The sequence below is a fragment of the Mobula birostris genome, chromosome 29, assembly GCF_030028105.1.
Source record: "Mobula birostris isolate sMobBir1 chromosome 29, sMobBir1.hap1, whole genome shotgun sequence".
Lineage (NCBI taxonomy): Eukaryota > Metazoa > Chordata > Chondrichthyes > Myliobatiformes > Myliobatidae > Mobula > Mobula birostris.
The window spans coordinates 16164756-16183417 of NC_092398.1; the positions used below are offsets into that span (position 1 = coordinate 16164756).

The 18662-nt window shown below is 43.1% G+C and overlaps 1 protein-coding gene and 1 pseudogene across 3 annotated transcripts in view; both read left to right on the top strand.

Annotated features, from left to right (window-relative positions):
- The window catches only part of LOC140189847 (histone H2AX-like), an 836563-nt pseudogene that overhangs the window by 697803 nt on the left and 120098 nt on the right, over positions 1 to 18662 (top strand).
- LOC140189845 (immunoglobulin superfamily member 1-like) overlaps positions 1 to 18662 on the top strand; it is a 73797-nt gene that overhangs the window by 42384 nt on the left and 12751 nt on the right. For all 3 annotated transcript variants that reach the window (XM_072246153.1, XM_072246151.1, XM_072246152.1), the window contains one exon: positions 17302 to 17601. In XM_072246153.1, coding sequence (XP_072102254.1) covers positions 17302 to 17601 — 300 coding nt within the window. The remainder of the gene's footprint in view (positions 1 to 17301; positions 17602 to 18662) is intronic.

The following is an 18662-nucleotide window of genomic DNA, read 5'->3' on the forward strand; positions in this document are numbered from 1 at the left end:
TTAATAAGGGGCTCGGAAGAGCAAGAAGTGGGTATGAGAATGCCTTGGCGAGTAGGGTAAAGGAAAGGCCAAAGGCATTCTTCAATTAAGTGAAGAACAACAGGATGACAGGGTTGAAGGTAGGACTGATTAGAGATAAAGGTGGGAAGATGAGCCTGGAGGCTGTGGAAGTGAACGAGTTCATCAGTGAATACTTCTCTTCGGTATTCACCAATTAGAGGGAACATGATGACCGTGAGAACAATAGGAGAGAGGTTGATGTTCTGGAGCATGTTGATAGTAAGGGAGAGGAGGTGTTGGAGTCATTAAAATACATTAGGACGGATAAGTCCCCGGGGCCGGACGGAATATGCCCTAGGCTTCTCCACGAGTCGAGGGAAGAGATTGCTGAGCCTCTGGCTGGGATCTTTATGTCCTCGTTGTCTACGGGAATGGTACCGGATGACTGAAGGGAGGGGAATGTTGTCCCCTTGTTCAAAAAAGCTAGTAGGGATAGTCTGGGTAATTATAGACGAGTGAGCCTTACGTCTGTGGTGGAAAAGCTGTTGGAAAAGATTCTCAGAGATAGGATCTGTGGGCATTTAGAGAATCATGGCCCGATCAGGGACAGTCAGCATGGCTTTGTGAAAGGCAGATCGTGTCTAACAAGCCTGATAGAGTTCTTTGAAGAGGTGACCAGGCATATAGCTGAGGCTGGTGCAGTGGATGTGAGTTATGGATTTTAATAAGGCATTTGACAAGGTTCCACACGGTAGGCTTTTCAGAAACTCAGAAGGCATGGGATCCAGATAATTCTAGCTAGTTGGATTCAGAATTGGCTTGCCTGCAGAAGGAAGAGGGTCGTGGTGAAGGGAGTACATTCGGATTAGATGGTTGTGAATAGTGGTGTCCCACAAAGATTGGTTCTGGGACCTCTACTTTTCGTGATTTTTATTAACCACATGGATGTGGGGGTAGAAGGTTGGATTGGCAAGTTTGCAGACGTCACAAAGGTTCGTGTGTTGTAGATAGTGTAGAAGATTGTCGAAGATTGAAGATTGAAGTTGGCTGAGAAGTGGCAGATTGAGTGCAACCTGGAGAAGTGTGAGGTAGTACACTTTGGAAGGACAAACTCCAAGGCAGAGTACAAAGCAAATGGCAGGATACTTGGTAGTGTGGAGGAGCAGAGGGATCTGGGGGTACATGTCCACAGATCCATGAAAGTTGCCTCCAGGTAGATAGAGTAGTTAAGAAATCTTATGGAGTGTTAGAGGGATAGAGTTTAAGAGTCGTGATGTAATGATGCAGCTCTATAAAACTCTGGTTAGGCCACACTTGGACTACTGTTTCCAGTTATAGTCGCCTGACTGTAGGAAGGATGTGGAAGTATTGGAAAGGGTGCAGAGGAGATTTACCAGGATGCTGCCTGGTTTAGTGAGTATGCATTATTATCAGAGATTAAGGGAGCTCAGGCTTTACTCTTTGGAGAGAGGAGGATGAGAAGAGACATGATAGAGGTATACAACAAGATATTAAGAGGAATAGATAGAGTGGATAGCCAGCGCCTCTTCCCTCGGGCACCACTGCTCAATACAAGGGGACATGGCTCTAAGGTAAGGGGTGGGAAGTTTAAGGGGATACTAGAGGAAGGTTTTTTTCACTCAGAAAGTGGTTGGTGCGTTGAATACACTGCCTGAGTCAGTGGCGGAGGCAGATGCACTAGTGAAATTTAAGAGACTACTAGACAGGTAGCTGGAGGAATTTAAGGTCGGGGCTTTTATGGGAGGCAGTTTTGAGGGTTGGCACAACAATGTGGACCGAATGGGCCTGTACATTGGTGTACAATTCTGTCGATATGTGTCCTTCTGCATCTCTAGGATGGAGCCCAACCTCAGATCCTTGCAGCACGAGCAAAATTTCAGGTTGGGATATTAGTCCCCTTCCAGTTCAGTTGCAAACTGTCTTTCCTGTCCAGGATCCCCCTTCACTGGAAGAGTGCCGAATGATCCAAACATCTGGCTCCTTCCTTCCTGCACTAATTCCTTAGTTACGTGTTAAACTGTATAATCTTCCTATTTCTGGCCTCAGTTACACGTGGCACTAGTAGCAATCATGCATGTCATTACACAGGAGTTCCTGTTCTTTAACGTAGCAGAGCTTTCTGGTAGAACTTTCGTTCAAACATCCAGACAACTGCCACTTATCATCTCCAGGAAAGTCTCTTCTGCATATACATCTTCAGTCAGGGGTGGGGAGCTGTGTTATATGATGGGAATTCGGAATGAAAACTAAGTAGTTGCACAGAATGAGTTTTACACGGAGCTAGAGAGAATTTAGATTCCGTACGCTTGAGTGCAGTCTGAATCAATTAAAAGTAAAAACATCGAAGTAATTTTATTGTTGAAGTACGTATATGTCACCATATCCAATCCTGAGGTACATTTTATTGCGGGCATACTCAACCAATCCGCAATACAAAAATAATAATAATAGATTCTATGAAAGGCCACGCCAATGTGGGCGCTCAACTCCGTGCAAATTCCAAATACAAAAGGAAGAAATAATAGTAGTAATGCATAAATAAGCAATAAATATCGAGAACCTGAGATGAAGAGTCCTTGAAAATGTGTCTAGATTTTGTGGGAATATTTCAATGTCTGGGCAAGCGAAGTTGAGTGAAGTTCTCCGCTTAGGTTCAAGAGCCTGATGGCTGAAGGATAATAACTGTTCCTAAAGCTGGTGGTGGGAATCCTAAGGGTACTCTCCATTCTTCTTGATGGCAGGAGTGAGATGAACGCAAGTACCGTATAGCGGCTCACTGCTGATTGATGCTACTTTCCTGCGCCAGCTGTTCGTGGAGATGAGTGTAGTGGTGGAGAGTGCTTTGCCCTTAATACAGAGGCCATATCCACTACTTTTAAAGGGATCTTCCGTTCAAGGCAGTTCGGGTTTTCGTACCAGGCGATGATGCAACGAGTCAATATAAGCTCCACTGCACATCTATATAAGTTCGTCAAAGTTGTAGATGTAATCTGTGTCTTCGCGAAATCCAGAAGTACTGTAGTAGAAGCGCTGCCGTGCTTTCTTCATAATTAAAGTTATGTGCTCGGACCAGAACTAGTCTCCCGAAATAATAGCACTGAGCAATGTATCATTGCTGATCGTTTCCACCTCTGATTATCTGATGAGTACTAACTCGTGGACCATTGGGTTTCTCGGCCTAAAGTCAACATTCAGCTCCGTAATCCTGATCATATTTTGTAAGAGTCTGTTACTATGGCACCGCTTAGCCAGATTTTCAATCTCTGCCCTGTATGCGTATTTCTCACAAGCTTTTATTCGGCCTACGACGGTGGTATCATCAGCAAATTTGAATAATGCATTGAAACTGTGCTTAACCATAGATTCACAAGCGTAAAGTGAGTAGAGCAGGGGAGGCTAAGCACACAGCTGTACCTGTAGAGATGGTAATCGAGAAGATACTGTTACTATTCAGAACAAACTGGTATCCCCAAGTGTGGAAATCGAGGATGCAATTGCACAATGAGGTATTGAGGTCAAGGTCTTGAAATTTATTGATTAGCTTTATGCGGTTGATGATGTTGAGTGCCGAGTAGTAGCTCATACCCTGTCGAGATGATCCTCTATTGCGTTAAGAACCAGTGACATGGCAGCTGTTGCTCCGGTGGGCAAATTGAGGCGCATATTAGAATATGGATGCAGTTACAAAATAATATTTCACCTCTTAATTGTCGCTGCTTTTTTTTTTGGCAGGATACTTGGTAGTGTGGAGGAACAGAGGGATCTGGGGTGCATGTGCACAGATCGCTGAAACTTGCCTCACAGGTGGATAGGGTAGTTAAGAAAGTTTATGGGATGTTAGCTTTCATAAGTCGAGGGATAGAGTTTAAGAGTCGCGATGTAATGATGCAGCTCTATAAAATTCTGGTTAGGCCACACTTGGAGGTACTGTGTCCAGTTCTGGTCGCCTCACTATAGGAAGGATGTACAAGCATTGGAAAGGGTTCAGAGGCGATTTACCGGGATGCTGCCTGGTTTGGAGAGTATGCATTATTATCAGAGATTAAGGGAGCTAGGGCTGTACTCTTTGGAGAGAAGGAGGATGAGAGGATACATGATAGATGTATACAAGTTATTAAGAGGAATAGAAAGAGTGGATAGCCAGCGCCTCTTCCCCAGAGCACCACTGCTCAATACAAGGGGACATGGCTGAGGCAGATACACCAGTGAAATTTAAGAGACTACTTGACAGGTATATGGAGGAATTTAAGGTGGGGTGTGTTATATGGGAGGCAGAGTTTGAGGTTCGGCAGAACAATGTGGGCCAAAGGGCCTTTACTGTGACGTACTATTCTAATTATATGTATCCTCGTGCATCCCTAGGATGGAGCCCACCCTCAGATCCTTGCAGCATGAGCAACGTTTCCGGTTGGGATATTAGTGCTCTTCCAGTTCGGTTACAAACTGCCTTTTCTGTCCAGGATCCCCCTTCGCTGGAAGAGTGCCGAATGATCCAAACATCTGGCGCCTTTCTTCCTGCACCAAATCCTTAGCTACGTGTTAAACTGTATAATCTTTCTATTTCTGGCCTCAGTAACAGGTGGCACTTGTAGCAATCATGCAGGTCATTGCTCTGGAGTTCCTGCTCTTTAACTATTGAGCTTTCTAGTGGAACTTTCGTTCAATCATACAGACAACTGTCACTTATTGTCTCTAGGAAAGTCTCTTCTACATATACATCGTCATACGGGGTTGGGGAGCTGTGTTAGATGATGGGAATTAGGAATGAAAAATAGGTAGTTGCACAGAATAAGTTTTACACTGACCTAGTGAGAATTTTGATTCCGTACGCTTCAGTGCAGTCTAAATCCATTGAAAGTTAAAAGTTCGAAGTAATTTTATTATTGAAGTACGTATACGTCACCATATCCAACCCTGAGATACATTTTATTGCGGGCATACTCAACGACTCCGCAGTACAAAAATAACAATAGTAGATTCTATGAAAGACCACGCCAATATGGGCGCTCAACTCCGTACAAATTTCAAATACAAAAGAAAGAAATAAGACTAGTAATACATAAATAAGCAATAAATATCGAGAACATGAGGTGAAGAGTCCTTGAAAGTGAGTCAAGATTTTGTGGGAATATGTCAATGTCTGGGCAAGCGAAGTTGCGTGAAGTTCTCCGCTTAGGTTCAAGAACCTGATGGCTGAAGGGTAATAACTGTTCCTGAAGCTGGTGGTGTGAATCCTAAGGGTCCTGTACATTCTTCCTGATGGCAGATGCGGGAAGTATTGTATAGCGGCGTCACTGATGATTGATGCTACTTTCCTGCGTCAGCTGTTCGTGGAGATGTGCGTAGTGGTGGAGAGTGCTTTGCCCTTTCTACAGAGGGCATGTCCATTACTTTTTAGGGATCTTTCGTTTAAGGTAGTTTGTGTTTCTTTTAAAGGGATCTTCCATTCAAGGCAGTTCGGGTTTCCGTACCAGGCGATGATTCAACATGTCAATATAGGCTCCACTGCACATCTATAGAAGTTCGTCAAAGTTGCAGATGTAATGATGTGTCTTCGCGAAATCCAAAAATAATAGAAGCGCTGCCGTGCGTTCTTCATAATTAATGTTACGTGCTCGGACCAGTACTAGTCTTCCGAAGTAATAACACTGAGCAATGTAACATTGCTGATCGTTTCCACCTCTGATTATCTGATGAGGACTAGCTCATAAACCATTGGGTTTCTCGTCCTAGAGTCAATATTCAGCTCCGTAATCGTGATCATATTTTGTAAGAGCTTGTTACTATGGCACCCCGAGGCAGATTTTCAATATCTGTCCTGTATGCATATTTGTCACCACCTTTGATTCGGCCTACGCGAGTAGTATCATCAGCAAACTTGAATGTGGTATTGAAGCTGTGCTTAGCAATTCAGACATCAGAAAAAGTGAGTAGAGCAGAGGAGGCTAAGCACACAACTGTACCTGTGTGGATGGAGTTCGAGGAGATATTGTTACCGATCAGAACCTACTGGAATCTACAAATGAGGAAATCGAGGATGCAATTGCACAATAAGTTATCGAGCTCAAGGTCTTGAAATTTATTGATTAGTTTTGTGCAGATGATTGTGTTGAGTGCCGAGTAGTAGTCGCTAAAGATCATCCCGATTTGTGCAACTCCCCTGTTCAGATGATGCTCTGTTGCGCTAAGAATCAGTGTCATTGCAAATTGAAGCGCATATTAGAATGAACATGCAGTTGCAAAATAATATCTTGCCTCTTAGCCCTCGCTGTTTTCTCCTTGCTTTAAATGTTATTGGGAAATGCTGGACGATCATCTTCCAAATTTCATTATATATGTCATGCCAGTTTTTTCTGGACTGTTAAAAAAATGCGAAATCCAAGACCGTTTAAGATTTCCACGGCTATTTTCATCGTTTCCATGCCATATCTATTACGTCTGCTCGTGTTCGCATTCCCCAGTCTGCAGATGCAGATCCCGCCCAGTCTCCACTCAGCCAATAGAATTCACCCGTCACTCGTTCCAGGCTCACCACCTGCAGCCTACTTAATCCTTTATCACCCACAGTCCTCCTTCACTCATCTGTACCATCCAGTTTCAACCGGTTTTCCTCATCTTCAGTCTTCCTGCCTAAAGTTTACCCTGCTTCCTGTTGTGTTTAGTTTCTGTTCTCTCCTGTTTTACACCACCTGGTGCCTTATCTACTACGACTGATTTCGTTTGTTACGAAACCGTCTCCCCTACTCTGCTTTTGGGCCAAGTCTTCCCTTTATTTTCTGGCACTGTGACTGAGCTAATGTCCCGGTTTGTTCGGTGAATTATAAAAAAAAAAAAGCTCCTGTCGCTATTCATGAGCTGCATTACTCCTTTATTGGCTATTCATATTAAATCTCCCTCATGCTCCGAATTTAAACCCAATATTCATAAATACCTGCGTAAATTGCCATCCGCAATTTTTCTGCTTAGGTATTTCTGTCCTCGTGGTCTTTCTTTTCCAAAATCACAAACCACATTAAATCGCTTCTTATCTTTATAATCTACAATATTTACCCCTTATAATCACAGGCACGTTCTGACAGATTAGATATGGATTCGACCATTCCCATAGTGGAGGAGTCTAGGACTGGAGGGCAAATATGAGAAAGCATATACTGGGAGAGGATCCAATGGCGTTTCAGGAGAAAGGATCAGCAGATGAAAGGGTTAACTTATACACAGCGTTTGAGGCTCTGGGCCCTATTCACTGGTGCATAAAAACATGAGGGTTGTGAGGTCTCATTGAAAGATTTTGGATTTTGAAAGGTCTTCGTAGACTGGACGTGGAAATGATGTTCCCCATAGTGTGAGAGTCTTGGATAAGAGGGCACAGCCTCGGATTAGAAGGATGGTCCTTCCCAACAGGGATGTGGAGGAATTTCTTCTTCTAGAGGGTGATGAATCTATGGCATTCTGTTGTCTCTGGAGGCCGTTATTAAGTATATTTAAATCGAATCTTGATAGGTGCATTATCAGTACGGAAATCAAAGGTTGAGGTGAAAAAGCAGGAGGACAAGGTTAAGAAAGATAAAAAAAAAATCAGCCATGATGGAATGGTGCAGCAGATCTTATGGGTCTAATGATCTCATTTTGCTGCGCTGTCTTATGCTCTTACGTCTAGGTTTAGTGAAGTAGTTGCATGTCGCAGCTATTTGCTCGCGTTATTTTTTGCATGATTTCGTTTCTTCTCTCTGCACATTGGGTTTTGAAGGTCCTTCTGAATGAGTTATTATTGTTTTTTTTCCTTCTGGTGGCACACAAAACACCAAATTAAGCTTCACCGCGGTCTAACACACCTGCAATATAATATCCCATCTGAATTAACCAGTCCTTTGATTTATGAAAGTCAATGTGTCTATATCTTCCATTACGACCCGATCAAACTGTAACGCTGCTTTCAGTGAATTATGGACATGTATTCCCATATTGTTCTCTCCATCGCATTCCTCAGTTCCCTCCCTTTCACTGTGTAAGACCTATCCTGGATGATCCTATAGAACTGCAACAACTCGCACTTTTCTGCACTAAATTCCATCTACCATTTTCTGCCAATTTTTCCAGCTGGTGGATATCCCGTTGCAAGTTATGATAGTCCTTCCCATTGTCTACTGCACCACCGTTCTCGGTGTCATTTGCAACTTTGCTGATCCAGTTAATTACATTATCATCCAGATCGTTGATATAAATGACAATAATAATGTACGTAGCACATAACCATGTGGCACGCAACTAGTCACAGACCTCCAATCAGAGAGACAATGATCGACTATCTTTCTCTGGCTGTCCATCAAAACCAATGTCTAATCCAATGCCTCATTCTAAAGAAACACAACTGCTATCGCTATTCATTAGCTGAGTTGCTCCTTTATGGTCTATTCCTATTAAATCTCCCACATACTCTGAATTTAAATCCAATATTCATAAATGTCTGCGGTTATTACCATCTGCAATGTTCTGCTCAGGTGTTTCTGTCCTCGTGATCTTTGTTTTCCAGCATCACAAGCCACATCAAATCCAAGTAGTTTTTGCCTTATCCTTTGTATTTATGCCCTATAATCGTAAGCACCTTCTGGTAAAGTGGATGTAGATCTGATATTTGCTACCGTAGTGGCATCTAGGACTAGAGGGCAAATATGAGAAAGTATTGGAGACATTTCAATAACGTCCCAAGAAAGATTCAGCAAATGAAATGGTTAACGGATACGCAGCAATTCAGATTCTGGACCCTACCCGCAGAAGTTTAAAAGAATGAAAGGTGTTGTTCCATTGAAAGATTTTGTACATTGAAAGGCCTAGGTAGCATAGACGTCTAGAGACTGTTTCACTGAATAGGAAACATAGCGGGATGTTTCCCAGTTCCAACCATAAAGAATCTCTCGAACAATTCTGTAATCTATTCAGACAGTATTGCCATGTCATTTTCCCTGACTTGTATCACCATCCCTCCTCCTTTAATCCATCCCGCTATGGTGCGTCTAAAACAACGGGGGGGAAAAACGGAATATGGAGCTGCCAGTCCTGCTCTTCCTGCAGCCAAGTCTCACTGATGGCGATACCATCATTATTTTAGGTGTTGATCCATGCCCTTAATTCATCTGCCTTTCCTGCCATACCTCTTACTTTGGCATCATGTTTATGCAGCTCAACATTTCAGTGGCGTGATGCTCTACATTTTGATTCCTGACTTTGTCTGAGATCTTAACAACATCTCTCTCCACAACCTCTCCACTAAGTGTTCTGGCGGTCTGGTTCCCATGCTCCTGCATCTCTAGGATGGTCTCAACCCTCAGATCCTTGCATCACGAGCAAAGCTTCCGGTTGGGATATTAGCCCCTTTTCAGTTCAGCTGTAAATTGTCTTTTCTGTACAGGATCCAACTTCGCTGAAAGAGTGCCCAATCATCCAAATATCTGGCGCCTTCCTTCCTGCACCAAATCCTTAGCCACGTGTTAACTTGTATAATCTTACTATTTCGGGCCTCAGTTACACTTGTCGTGAGTAGCAATCTTACACGGCATAACCTTGGAGTTCTTGTTCTTAAACTTGGCAGAGCCTTCTAGTAGATCTTTCGTTCAATCATACAGACAACCGTCACATATTATCTCTAGGAAAGTCCCTTCTACATGTCAAACTTCATACGAGGTGGGGGGGGGGGGTGTTATATAATGGGAATTAGGAATGCGAAATAAGTAGTTGCACAGAACGGGTTTTGCACTGAGTTAGTGTGAATTTTGATTCTGTCCGTTTGTGCGCATTCTGAATCAATTAACTTTCTTTACTTCCAGCTCGGCCACCGAGACATCGAATATGAAGTGACCGAGCGGATAAAGTCTATGTGTCAGATGAATCGGTCATGTTAACTTGTCGGATAACTGGCCCGATGCATTCCGATGGCACCTTTCACCTGTACAACAACCACGGCCGTGGCCCCTGGGCTGGAGGCCCTGATGGGCCCCTGCCGAGACCGTAAAATGCTGTTGTAGCAAGCAAAAAAAGGCAAGAACAAGAGAAAAGGTCATACTGGTCTAAATATCAAAACTGTGGACCAACACATTGGTTCAGTACAATACGTAGGCTATAAACTTACAGACCTTAAGAGGGAGGACAGAAAGTAATGCAGATTCTTAGTTTGAAGGACAGCGTCTAAAGCACTCAAAATTTGGCCTGGGCTTAGTTGGCTTAGTAACTCTAGAATGCCCATGTAGTTGCCGTTGTCAGGCCTGCCAAGTATGTCACTGAAGGCGCGGATAGCCAGTCCCCTCTCACAACCACCACCTCTCTTCTCAATACGTCGGTTTCGTAGACACACTCTGATTCGAACTGTTTTTGCACTTCTGTATCTGTTCTTCCGTTGTCAGACACTACTTTAACACAGGTCAGTAGCGTTTTCCAGTGATGTTCGCTATTTTCATGGTCTCCTATGCGCTCAGCGGCATGTTTCCAGTCGCTAAAGCCAGTTTCGAAGATGGACTGACAGTTACCATCACTGAAGATGCGGCATGCAAAACAAAACACACAGCACGTGGACGGGGAAGATAAGAGCCATTGCCTTGATATGTACTCACCATTTACGAGCTTACGGTTGAAGAGAATTTTGGAGAAAAAAAAAACGTTTCTGCTGTTTGTATACTCGTTCCGAAGCTTTGATATCCACATCTTTATTCTGGCAGGACTCCGGCCCTTTTTTAGCCCAGTACGCTCGGACTGAATCATCTAACGTTTCCTTTCCCCAGGGAGCAGTATCAGTGCTGTAAGGATCGTCAGTAGCGGTAACGTTAACATTAATGGCGGTCCGACTTGGTTGCTCGGAAGCCTCTGTGGTCGGGAATCCCAAAGACATGCTCTCTGCCTCTTCAACATTAGCTGCTGACTGTGGCAAGGACGGTGGTCCTGTGCTAACGCTGGTGGAACAAGTCTCCATTTGTCCACCGGTCTCAGACTGTGACAAGAGCGCTGGTACTGCTACATCATGGAGAACAAGTTTAAATTTTTTTGTTAATTTCAATGTCTTTTTTAATGTTTCTTTTTTCTCACGGTCCTCTTTTTCTTGTTTCTTTTATTTTCCTTTTCTGTGCTCCATTCTCGTATTTTCTTTTAGTTCGCATGATGATGGCTACCTGTTTTGGGCTCCTCTGTAGCTCTGGCCCCTGGGTTGCAGTTTAGCCTAGTCCTGCCTAAAGTCCTTTATGGTCAACAACGGACAACCATCACAGCGAAACAGCGCGACGTTCACCATCGCGAATGGAGGTGAAACATCGAGCGAATACGGTTGTGTTTACTCGCGTACGGTGTCGGGCAGAAGCATATCCTTAGGAGTAAGCGACAGAATAAAGATAACAGTCGTGGGTGAGTGTATTGTTTTCCGATTCAAGCAGGTGACAAATGCACGCAATTGGAACAAGAGTATTTTGACAGTGAGGTCCCGCCTATGGTAGAGCAAACAAAATATCTGTTCACACTCATCTTGTTTTGACGTTTGTGTACAACGACCAAATATGCCTCCTCCTTCAACCATCCCGTTTACCCCGCGAATCATATATTTGCGGATAAACAGAGATGATGGTCACAATTGGAATTTTAAAGTTCCAAGTAAGTTTATTGTTGTAATACGGATATGACACCATATCCAACTCTGAGATAGATTTACTTGCGGGCATACTGAGCAAATCCAGAGTACAATATTAACCATAATAGATTACATGAAAGACCGCGCCAATGTGGGCACTGAACCAGGAGCAAAAGACAACAAAGTCCAAATGCAAAAGAAAAGAAAGATGACTAGTAATACAAAAATAAACCATAAATATCGAGAACATGAGATGAAGAGTCCTTGAAAGTAAGTCTAGATTTTGTGGTAAATGAATTTAAACGAAATACTTCCCTTTGGTTCAAGAGGCTAATGGCTGAAGGGTAACAATTGCTCCTGAAGCTGGTGGTGTGAATCCTAACGGTCCAGTAAATTCTTCTCTGATGGCAGCACCGAGAAGAACGTAAGTACCATGCTCAATAGCGGCGTCCGTAATGATTGATGCACAACTCGTCGTGCAGATGTGCTTAGTGGTGGAGTGTGCTTTACAACTGATGGACTGGGCCATATCCATTACATTTTGCAGGATGTTCCGTTCAAAGTAGTTCGTGTTTCCATGCCAGTCTGCAATGCAGAAAATCAATATATACTGCACTACACATTGATAGACGGTCGTCTAAGTTGTAGATGTAATGTCGAATTTTCGCGAATCTCAAAGAAAGTAGAGGAGCTGCCGTGCTTTCTTCGTAATTAAAATTACGCGCAGGGACGAGAACAGGTCTTCCGAAATAACAACACCAAGCCATGTAACATTGCTGACCCTTTCCACCTCTGATTGTCTGATCAGGACTAGCTCAGAGACCTCCGGGTTCCGCCTCCTAAAGTCAATATTCAGCTCCTTATTCGTGATCATATTTTGTGAGAGTTTGTTACTATGGCACCCCTCAGCCAGATTTTCAATCTGTCCTGTATGCTTATTCGTCACCACCTTTGATTTGGCCTATAGCTGGAGGGGCGGGTAGTGCTGAGGAAACAGAGAATCTGCAGAGAGACTTAGATAGTTCAGGGGAATAGGCAAAAAGTGGCAAATGAAATACAATGATAGAAAGCGTATGGGCATGCACTCTGGTGGAAGAAATAAACGGGTAGACAATAATTTAGATGCGGAGAAGAATTCAAAATGCAGAGATGCAATGAGACTTGGGAGTTCTTGTGCAAGATGCCCTAAAGGATGAGTCGGTGGTGAAGACGGCGAAAGCAATGCTGCCATTCATTTCCAGAGCAGGGATATGATGTTGAGGCTCTATAAGGCACTTGTGAGACCAGACTTGGAGTATTGTGTGCAGTTTTTAGCTCTTTATTTTTGAAAGGGTATACTGACATTGGAGAGGGTTCAGAGACGATTCACGAGAATAATTCCAGCAATGAAAGGATTACCGTATGAAGAACGTCTGGCAGCTTTTGGGCTATATTCCTTGGAGTTCAGTAGAATAAGGAGCGATCTCATAGAAACATTCCGAATGGTAAAAGGTCTGGACAGATTAGATATGGCAAAGTTATTTTCCATAGTAGGAGATTCTTGAACAAGAGGGCCCGACTTCAGGATTGAAGGACGTCCATATAGAACAGAGATGCGGAGATATTACTTTAGTCAGATAGTGGTAAATCTGTGGAATTTGTTGCCAGGAGCGGCTGTGGAGGCCAAGTCACTGGCTGCATTTTAGACAGAAATAGCTTTCTGATTACTAAGGGCATCTAAAGGTATGGGGAGAAGGCAGGGGAGTGGGGATGTCTGGAAGAATTGGATCAGCTCATGACTGAATGGCAGAGCAGACTCGATGGGCCGAGTGGCCTACTTTTGCTCGTATATCTTATGGTCTTATGGTCTTAAAGGATCTCCCAGTATTTCCCACGGGAATTCCTTTCTCATAACGGAAACGCAACGAGAACGCAGTGAGGGTTAAGAGGTAAAATACTCTTCTGCAACTGTATATTTATAATAATACTGTATACTCCTCAATTTGCCCACCGGAGCAACAGATGCTATGTCAATGGCTGTTTACGCAACCGAAGAACATCTAAACAGCAAAGCTGCACACATCAGGGTGTTCTTTATCGACTATTACGACTATTACTCGTCATTCTATACCATCATCGGCATTAAACTAATTAATAAACTTCAAGACCTTGACCTCAATACCTCATTGTGCAATTGCATCCTCGATTTCCTCACTTGCAGATCGAAGTTAGCTCAGATTGGCAACAATATCACTTCCTCGATCTCAATCAACACTGGCATTGCAGTACTCATTTTACACTTACAACTGGCTAAACACAGCTTCAATGCCACATTCAAGTTTGCTGATGATGCCACTGTTATAGGCCGAATCAAAGGTGTTGACGAATAAGCATATAGGACAGATTGAAAATCTGGCTGAGGGGTGCCATAGTAACAAACTCTTACAAAATATGATCAAGATTAAGGAGCTGAATATTGACTTTAGGAAGAGGAACCCAGAGGTCTATGAGTTAGTCCTCATCAGACAATCCAGCTATCTTTGTATCATGGGCAAATTTAGCCACAAATCTATTAATCCCATAGTTCAATCTTGACATACATCTTACAAAGCAGTGGTCCCAATACCGACCCCTGTGAAACTCCAATGGTAACCAGCAGCCAGATAGAATAGGATCCCTTTATTCTCATTCTCTGTTCTGTGCCGATCAGCCAATGCTCCACACCTGCTAACAACTCCCCTGCAATTCCATGGACCTTTATCTTGCTAAGCAGTCTCATGTGCTGCACCTAAGCAAAGGCCTTCTGAAAATTCAAGTACACCACATCTACTGCATCTCCTTCGTCTACCCTGCTTGTAATTTCCTCAAAAATTGCAGTAGGTTAGTGTGGCAAGATTTCCCTTTCAGGCAACCATGCTGGCTTTGGCCTATCTTGTCATGTGCCTCCAGGTATTCCGTAATCTCATCCATAACAATCGATTCCAACTACTTCCCAAACACTGTTGTTAGGCTAACATGTCTATAGTTTCCTTTCTGCTGTCTCCCACTCCTGTTAAAAGCGGAGTAACATTCACAATATACTTGTGGCCCAGTCCAATGCCAGAATCTATCGATTTTTGAAAGACCATTGCTAATGCCTCCGCAATCTCTCCTGCTACTTCCATCAGAACCCGAGTGTGGATTCCATCAGGTCCAGGTGATTTCTCCATCCACCGACCATTAAGCTTCTTGAGCAGCTTCTCAGTCGTAATTCTCACTGCACGTACTTCACTTCCCTGACCCTCTTGAATGTCAGGTATACTGCAGATGTCTTCAACTGTGAAGACTGATGCAAAGTACGCATTCAGTTCCTCTGCCATCTCTGCGTCTCTCACTACAATTTCTCCAGCGTCATTTGCTATTGGTCCTATATCTACCCTTAATTCTTTTTACCCTTTATTTGGAATATATCTGTCTTCCAATTCCCTCATGTTTCGCAGAAACTCTAGTCATTGATTCTTGCTAGTCATTGTCCCTTTCCAGGCATCCTTGGCTAAGTCCCCTCTCATGTCATTGTAATTTCCTTTATTCCACTGAAATACCGTCACATTGGAATTTAGTTTCTCCTTTACAAATTTCAAAGTGAGCTCGATCGGATGGTATTGTGATCATTGTTCCCCAAGGATTCTTTAACTTTAAGCTGTCTTATCACCTCCGGATCATTGCACAGCACCCAACCTAGCGCAGCCGATCCCCTCGTGGGCTCAACAACAAACTGTTCTAAAAAGTCATCCCTTATGCATTCTACAAATTCTCTCTCTTGAGGTTTAGTACTGGCCTAGTTTTCCCAATAAACTTTCATGTTGAAATCTCCAATGATTATCATGACATTGCCCTTCTGATACGCCTTTTCGATCACCTGCTGTAATTTTGTAATCCACATCCTGGCTGCTGTTTGTAGGCCTGTATACATCTGCCATTAGGGTCCTTTCACCCTTTCTATTTCCTAACTCAACCCATAGAAACTCTACACCTTCCGAAACTATGTTATCCCTTTCTAATCATTTAATGTTATTTCTTATACACAGGGCCATACCACACACTCTGTCTAGTAGCCTATTTTCCAATACACCGCATATCCTTGGACATTCACCTCCCAATAGCAGCCATTCTTCAGTCAAGCTCAGAGATGGTCGCAACGTTATACTTACTGGATTTCAACATTGTCCATTTTACTTCTTATTCTTTAGTCTTATCCTCTCCCAAGTTTCATTATAAATCTCGTGGTATTTTTTTTTTCTGGACTCTGATAAAAAGCATGCGAAATCCAAGACTGTTAAAGGTTTCGATGGGCTATTTTCATGGGCTTCCATGCCATATCTATTAGGTCTGCTCCCGCTCGCATTCCCCTGCCTGCAAATTAATACCACGCCCAGTCTCCACCCAGCCAATAGGATCCACATGCCACTCGTTCCAGGCTAATCATCTGCAACCTATTTAATCCTTTATCACCCACAGTCCTTGTTCACTCATCTGCACCATCCAGCTTAAACCACTTTTCCTCGTCTTCACTCTTCCTGCCTAAAGTTTGCCCCGTTGCCTGTTGTGTTTAGTTTCTGCCCCCTCTTGTTTTACTCCCTCTTGTGACTTGTCTATTACTACTGATTTGGTCTGTTACCAAACAGTCTCCCCTACTATGCTTTTGGGTCAAGGTTTCTCTATATTTTCTGACACTGTTACTTGGAGCTAATTTCCTGGTTTGTCTGAAGATTTATAAAAAAAAAAGCTGCTACCCCTATTAACGAACTGTATTACTGCGTTATGGCGTATTCATATTAAATCCGCTTCACGCTCCGAATTCAAACCCAATATTCATAAATGTCTGCGATAATTGCCATTCGCAATTTTCTGCTTATGTGTTTCTGTCTTCGTGATCTAATCCTACAATCACAAGCACGTTCTGGTAGAAAAGATATGAAGAGGACTTTTCCAACAGTGAGGCAGTCTAGGACTGGAGGGCAAATATGAGAAAAGATGGGATGCTATTGAAGTCTGTCCAATAGCGTTTGAGGAGAAAGATTCAGCAAATGAAAGGGTTAACGCCTACGCAGTGTTTGAGGCTCTGAGCCCTACTTACTGGAGTGTAAAAGAATCAGGTTTCGTGCGGTCTCATTGAAAGATTTTGAACTTTGAAAGGCCTACGCAGACTGGACGTTGAGAGGATTTTTCCCATTGTGAAAGAATATTGGACCAGAGGCCACAGCCTCAGAATAGACGGATGATCCGTTCGAACGAGATGAGGAGAATTTCTTCTTCTAAAGTCTGATGAATCCGTGGTATTCATTTCCACAATTGTTTGTCGATGCCGTCATTGGGTATCTTTAAAGTGGAACTTGATAGTTTCTTGATTAGTATGGGAGTCAAAGGTTGCGGTGGAAAACCAGGAGAATAGGGTTAAGAAAGATAATAAATCAGCCATGATGGAATGATGGAGCAGTTTTTATGGGCTGAATGATCTCATTTTGCTTCTATGTCTTATGTTCTTATGTCCAAGTTCACCGACTGAGTTGTGTGCCGCAGCTATCTATTTGCGTCATTATTCGGATGATTTGTTTTCTTCTCTCTCTGCACATTGAGTGTTTGACAGTCTTTTTAATGGGTTCTTTTGGGTTTCTTATTTTCTAATTTCGACTTCCCTATGTTTTCTGTTTCGTTGACAGATTTTCCCAGAACAAACATATCACTAGCGTCCAGTCATGTTTCTGAAGGTGAAGACGTTACATTTAACTGCACAGCCACGAAAATGATCTCGGTCGGAACATTCTACTTATACAAGAACGGCGTTCGATTGAATGACTCGGTTCCCCAGAGTGCAGATGCACAGAAAAAATCAACCACTTTCACCATCCAGAATGTAGATCCAGGAAATAGTGGAAATTACACATGTATCTATCAAGTATTGGCAGGAGAAAGGTATCTAACGTCGGTGCCCAGTGATTTTGTGCTTCTCTCTGTAAGCGGTAAGTTTATTCAAACCAGTCATACGGCTAAACTTCTGCTTCCAGAAAGGTGTCAACTGGAGAGAGAATACCTTTCAATTTTTATTGAATGTGACTTATCTTGCTCCACTAAAATCAGTCAAATCATACCGCAGCACCGGCCAGAAATGACAACAGTTCCATAGGTCTATCTGGGCAGATATTCTGGCATGTTCTTGAATTTATGGGTCTTTAAATTACTGGAAAATTCACTCTTCGTGGGGTTAGATCACTTTCCACCTACATCTACAACTGCCGTCTTGCCCTCTGTCTCTCCTTCACTCTTTTTCATCTGCTATCCATATGGCCCCGCCATTTTTCCTCCCATTACATGCCACAGTCGCGTAGCTGTTACTGCGACGCTATCTTAGTTAGGGGCGTCGGAGTTCGGAGTTCAACTCCGGCGACGACTGTAAGGAGTCTATGTAAGTCCTCCCCTTGTAATGTGTGGGTTTCACTGGGTCCTCCAATTTCCTGCCACAGTGCAAAGGCATACCGCGTACGTATTTGTTTATATGAATTGCCCCTTGATCAGGTTAGGTTTATTTGGGGTTGTCGTGGGTTTGCTGGGCGGTGTGGCTCGAAGGGCCGGAAGGGCCTAATCGGCGCTGTATGTCTAAGTAATGTAACATGATATCTTTGATATCTACGTTGACCTTTCCTACGTGTTTCCCTCTGATGCGCTGTCATGGGGTTGATAATGCAGTACCTATTATATCAAGATGCTCTTGATACCGTCAGCAGTCCAAAATATGTTACCAAACATTTCTACCTATTTTCATTTTAGTAAACAAAAACACATTAATGAAATGACCGGATATCTGTGAGCCATAATGAAATGTTCTAAGATTTTGCCTGGTTTGGGACTGAACTAGCAGAAGTTTATCTTTTCCATGTCAAGTATTTCAGCATATTATGTGTAAACTACAGAACTCTGTAAAAAGCGGCACTAACATTCGACCTCGGATTGGAATGTGGACAATTTTGAATTGTCGTCAATTGATGCCTCACCTTATTCTGCATTCATGCCGAAAGCATATGTT